Consider the following 5,952-nt stretch of genomic DNA (forward strand, 5'->3'; position numbering starts at 1 on the left):
CATTATGAACTGAACTAGCACACAACTGAGGCACACGAAACACATGTGCAGCTGACACCTTCACCTGCACCGTCTGAAGAGAGATCAACCCTCCCAAACTCATTGAGTTTTGCAACACAAACAAGACAGCCAAGCACTGACTTTAATAAACAGTAGGGTTGGACACAGAGCTATAAACACCAAATAAAGCTCTTCCTTTGATCTTTAGAAAGTATTTAATGAAACCTCCCAAAAGTGAGTGACAAAAATGTTACAAAATCAAACTTCAAAGATAACCCTTTTCTCCAATTATCAAAAATACTAACTTACCTTTCCCTTTGAGCTAAACTTAGCTACTTTTGTGCAGGATGAGTAGTCCTACTGTGTTGAGTTCCATTACCTTGTTACTTTAATTGCTGAGCTAAATTTACATTTAGCAAATTTCACACTTTCTTGAAAAAGAGAGGAAGAAAATGGCACGGACTTAGTAACAGATATACTATAAATACAGTATTACAAAATCCACTCTGCATTTGCAGCTTGCTCTCCCTCAGGTAAGTCAATGATGAATACTTTTAAAGTTTTCTTCAGATGTTTGTGTTTAATACTTTACAAAAATAATTACCACTCTAATAATATTTTGTATTCTACTGTATAGAAAATGTGTAGGAAACAACATACAAAGAGATCTTTTTCACCATAATACTAATTTAATAACTAATGTGCATTATTCACATTTATACGCAAATACATGTGATATTAGTCTGACACGCAGACAAGTGAGAGGCAACTGCTTAGAAAGATGCATTCATGCATGTTACACCACTCTGACCCACTAGTGTTAGAAGACTGGCTGATCCATTATGCTTTCCTTCAGGGAACGATAGAGAACCTTTAAACGGTTCGTTCTGCTGCATGTTAACTGGCCAGTGTTTTGGCCATCTCTCTCTTTCAGATTTTGTTGCATTTGAGAAAAGCCCTCTGCACAGCCTGCTGATTTTAACACATGCAAATGCAAACACAGTTGCTTTTTTGTTCTTCAGGGATTCTTCTTCTTGCTTTTCGGTTCTTCCTTAACATCTTTTGCATTACATCTGGCCCCCAATGCTGTTAACATCTCTATTGTTGTCAAGTTGGCTCCCTTCATTATCAGTCGCTCCCCATCAGCTGTAAAGGAAAAAAATTCTATGTCATCACAAAGTCTAAGACACAATTACTTTAGTGTGCAGTTCTGATTTTTATATATAAATCTAAATATCCTGTTCATCTTGTCTGATTAGAAAGTACTCCACTTACCAAATAATCTGATTATGCACTACCAACAAACAAATATATTAAACTGCATGCCATACACAAGTAATGTTCACTTCTGTATTGCATTATTGAAAAATCTAAAACATTTGTCTAGATATACCTATAGTAAAAACACATATTTGATGAGAATGGCTCATGCCATGCCCTCAGAGTCATCTAACAGAAGGCACAGAAGGCACTGGAAGGCATAATTTCCACACATGGCTCAGCATTTTAGCAACATGTTGTCTATGGTCCATTTAACTTTCTTCTTTAGCCAAAACAACAAACTGGTTTACACAATCTACTGGTTAAAATGTAAAAAAATTAAGAGCACTAGAATTTCCAAAATTCTAAAAGAAATTACTTTAGAACAGGCAGGAGGCAGTAGAAGTTCAGTATTGTACCTAGTGTTAATTATTTATGTTTGCAAGATTCGCAAATACAAAAGCCATACTCAACGCCACATAATGCAATATCATGCACGGCATTCAAGTTCCAGCTCCATGTTTGCCAACTATAAGGACAGCAAACCCTTCACTTGGAAAATAATCAGCTCTTAGAAAAGCTGGAGTTCAGAGCTGTAGCTCTTGGCATTAGTGAAACAAATTGTTTTGGTTTTACACAGTGAAAAACATTAAGCTTTACTGCTTAAGTCTTAATACATTACAGCTAGAGATAAGGATGGGAAAGACAGAGCTATGGGGGAGGGAGAAAAAAGCAACGTCGACACTGAAATAACTAGACTTTTCTAAGCAAAATGAAGCACATTTGACACTCTTGACATTTCTACCAATTTACTGAGTATATTGAAATTTAAAGAAACAGGGGTAGCAAGAATCAATAATAATGAAAACTTTAATGGCTCACATGACATATTGGTCCATTACAGCACAGCAGGAAAGAAGATGCAGCCAGAGAAAAGGACAAAAGCAGATTAGAGCCATCTGTTCACAGCCTAGAATCTGGGCCGCTTCCAGAACTGATGAAATTTCTACCATCAGTTCCCTGCCTGCTCACTATACCCTCCAAGGAAACAAAAAAAATTTGTTGTACATGAGTTGACCTCATTCTGCAAGTACATCTGCACGTGTATGGTCTTATCTACATGAGCAGTTCCTTCAAACTGCATAGTAAGTTACTCAGTTGCATAAGCAACTAATGGTATTCAACATTTTCATTCTCATGGCTGAGATGCCTCTATCACTGACAACAAAAAGAAAATTACATAAAGTGAACAGACTCTTATGTCAAAACAGAGCTACACTTCCCTGGAGCTGTCCCTGACCGCAAGGTCACACAAGTGTGTCACACAGGTGCAAAAGGAGACTCAATCCTAACATTAACTCAGCTCAATGATCTAAGATCCACCAGATCTAACTGTAGTATGAAGACATACAGACACATTTATCTAGACAACAGGCTCTTAGTGGTGACTCCCTGCCCTTCTTTTCTCCCAGCTGCACAACACCCACCTAGGAACCAGAAAAAAAGCAAACATAGTAAAAAAAAAAAAAGCTCCTTACCAAACCTAACATCTACAAGTGGTTCAGACCCATCGTGTCTCACATCAGCAGTCACTTCACAGTTTCTGTTAGTGGCCTGGATTTTTTTATGGTTTATATACTGAAGAAATTTTCTGAAAATATATTTGAAAATATATTAGGTACATTGTAGAGAAAATTATAGTCAATATATTTCTAAAACTAATGTGAGTATCTTGATATTCCTGGGCAACAAAAGTATAAAAAATATGGAACTTATATTTAATTTAATAATTTCAGACAGGTACTTCTTATGAGATAATTACTCTTAAAAATACAAATGGATACTCCTTACACACTAACATGTAACAAGTATACCAAAGAATTTAGTATTTTCTGCATTTCTCTCAGCTCAGTTAATAACAATAATAAAAAAAAATCAGCAAAGTGATTTTCAATTTTGTTTAATACACTGGTTGCTTGACAATGTTTAATTGTCTGGGTTTGAGACAGCATTTATTTATTTAACACCATCGGCCTCCTGTGGATTTCTGAAATGCATGAGACAGCTACTTGACATTCTGGTGACTTAAAACCATTCTGAGTTAAGTTGTGTTACTAAGTTAATTTCAAAAATAAATGTGTTTGTAAAGGCATTGCCAAATTGCATTTTACAATTGTGATCACTCAAGAAGCATAATTACTTAGACTTCTCCAACAGTTAATTACCAAGGCAGAGCAGCAGCTGTTGCTCCCTCTTCCCGGTGTCAGTATTTAGATTAGTGATTACAGACCCTCACCTACAGGCTCAGCAACTGAGGGGGCACCTCCCTGGGTGGTTTGGTGCAGCCAAATGCATGTGCCCACACCCGAGGGTCTACTCTTAGGCACAGGGAGCCTTCAAAAATCATCACGGAACGAATGCTGTGTGCATCCTGGTAATAATGTTCACCACAAACAGAGCCCTTGCGGCAAACACACCATCTTCTCATTCTGAAAGGCTGAAGTTCTGCCTAGACTGAGTTACAGATCCCTGATAAATGCAAGCTTTCAAAGACTAGGATCGTGAAAATTAAAGCGCGGCAGACGTTTGTGAAAAGAGATTCTGTTCCAGAGAGGGAACAACAGGTGCTGCCGTTTCCTCACGATTTGCCCCCATTCACCCCACCATGGCGAGGGGCACAGGCCGCGCCGTGGGCACACATAACCCCAGCCTCCCACCACCCCCAAATAAATAAAACTAAAGGCAAAACACCCCAGCCCTCACACCTGCCGGAAAACATACAGAGCCCGCAGGCCGGGCGCAGGAAGGACGCTAGGGGGGCACAGACGGCAGCCCGGCCGAGGCCTCCCTGCCGGGCACAGGCCTGGAGGCCGGAGCACGCCCAGACCGCGCCGGGGCTGGCGCTGCCCCCGCCGCCCCCTCACCTCGTGCTCTCCACGTCGGACTCGAAGGGACAGAAGCGGACAAGGATACTCTTCACCGGCCGCAGCACCACGCGGATCTTGGACGCCATCTTCTTCCTGCCCTCCGACTACAACTCCCAACAGCCCCCAGGAGAGGCGGGAGATGGAGGCGGGGCGAGCCGCCCGCCCCGCAGGCACCTGGGAAATGTAGTCCGCGCCCACGGGTCGCACGCCATGGCGGCCGGGGGGTTTGCGGCCCGGCGGGCCCTGTCTCTGCTCCCAGGGGAACGCAGGCTGCTGCCCTACCGGCCTCATTTAACCTCCCAGGCGCTCGGGGCTGGGCTCATTTATGGCTGAGGGAGGGAGAAGGACCAAGTGAGCAATCCCTTTGGGCTATTCCTCTGACTGTCTCTGAGTTGATAGAATGGGGAGGGGGGAGGGAGAGAAAGGCACAATGTTGATATGAAATTGTCATAAAAGGCCTTTTCTAGGCTCTGCAGCAGATTTAGATGGCCCTTGCACCTTAAGATTTGCATGCCGGAGGAAGAGGGTGTGGGTGATACTTTTGGGAAGCTACGCTGTACAGTATCCATGAACTTCAGAAGCAAAGTTGGGTTTGTTTTCTTTATGTTAAATCTATGACAGAATCACAGAATGTCAGGGATTGGAAGGGACCTTGAAAGATCATCCAGTCCAATCCTCCCGCTGGAGCAGGAACACCCAGATGAGGTTACACAGGAATGTGTCCAGGTGGGTCTTGAATGTCTCCAGAGAAGGAGACTCCACAACCCCCCTGGGCAGCCTGTTCCAGTGCTCTGTCACCCTCACTGAGAAGAAGTCTCTTCTCAAATTTAAGTGGAACCTCTTGTGTTCCAGTTTGAACCCATTACCCTTTGTCCAACAGTTGGTTGTCACCAAGAAGAGCCTGGCTCCATCCTCATGACACTCACCCTTTATATATCTATAAACATTAATGAGGTCACCCCTCAGTCTCCTCTTCTCCAAACTAAAGAGATCCAGCTCCCTCAGCCTTTCCTCATAAGGGAGGTGCTCCACTCCCTTAATCATCTTCATTGCCCTACGCTGGACCCTCTCCAGCAGTTCCCTGTCCTTCTTGAACTGAGGAGCCCAGAACTGGGCACAATATTCCAGGTGTGGTCTCACCAGGGCGGAGTAGAGGGGAAGGAGGACCTCTCTGACCTACTAACCACCCCCCTTCTAATACGCCCCAGGATGCCATTGGCCTTCCTGGCCACAAGGGCACAGTGCTGGCTCATGGTCATCCTGTTGTCCACCAGGACCTCCAGGTCCCTTTCCCCTACACTGCTCTCTAACAGGTCATTCCCCAACTTATACTGGAACCTGGTGTTGTTCCTGCCCAGATGCAAGACTCTACACCTTCCCTTGTTATATTTCATTACATTTTTCTCAGCCCAGCCTGTCCAGGTCTCGCTGGATGGCAGCACAGCCTTCTGGCGTGTCAGCCACTCCTCCCAGCTTGGTGTCATCTGTGAACTTGCTGACAGTGCATTCTAGTCCCTCATCCAGGTAGCTGATGAATATATTGGATAGTACCAGCCCCAGTACTGACCCTTGAGGCACTCCACTAGATACAGGCCTCCAATCGGACTCTGCCCCATTGACCATGACTCTCTGGCCTCTTTCCTTCAGCCATTTCGCAGTCCACCTCACTACCTGATCATCCACACCATACTTGTTCACTTTAGCTATAAGGGTGCTGTGGGAAAATGTGTCAAATGCTTTACTGAAATCAAGATAGACCACATCC

The 5,952-nt window shown here is 43.6% G+C and overlaps 1 protein-coding gene across 1 annotated transcript; it reads right to left on the reverse strand.

The window, feature by feature from the left end:
- Positions 1–202: 202 nt before the first annotated feature.
- On the reverse strand, positions 203–4,312 carry MRPL53 (mitochondrial ribosomal protein L53). Its single transcript, XM_080339857.1, has 3 exons — positions 4,185–4,312; positions 2,799–2,911; positions 203–1,146 (listed from the first exon to the last, which is right to left on the reverse strand). Exons 1-3 carry the CDS (start codon positions 4,271–4,273, stop codon positions 1,019–1,021), a joined length of 330 nt encoding a protein of 109 aa, XP_080195983.1. The 5' UTR covers positions 4,274–4,312; the 3' UTR covers positions 203–1,018.
- Positions 4,313–5,952: the final 1,640 nt, after the last annotated feature.

The sequence above is a fragment of the Nesoenas mayeri genome (genome assembly GCF_963082525.1).
Source record: "Nesoenas mayeri genome assembly, chromosome: 2".
NCBI classification, from domain to species: domain Eukaryota; kingdom Metazoa; phylum Chordata; class Aves; order Columbiformes; family Columbidae; genus Nesoenas; species Nesoenas mayeri.

Excerpts from the sequence above, each read along its gene's own strand:
- MRPL53 (XM_080339857.1), bottom strand. The coding sequence starts at position 4,273 with ATGGCGTCCAAGATCCGCGTGGTGCTGCGGCCGGTGAAGAGTATCCTT. Across the intron at positions 2,912-4,184 it reads TCCGACGTGGAGAGCACGAG|AAAATTTCTTCAGTATATAA; the intron begins GTGAGGGGGCGG and ends ATATATTTTCAG. Across the intron at positions 1,147-2,798 it reads ACTTGTAGATGTTAGGTTTG|CTGATGGGGAGCGACTGATA; the intron begins GTAAGGAGCTTT and ends TTTCCTTTACAG.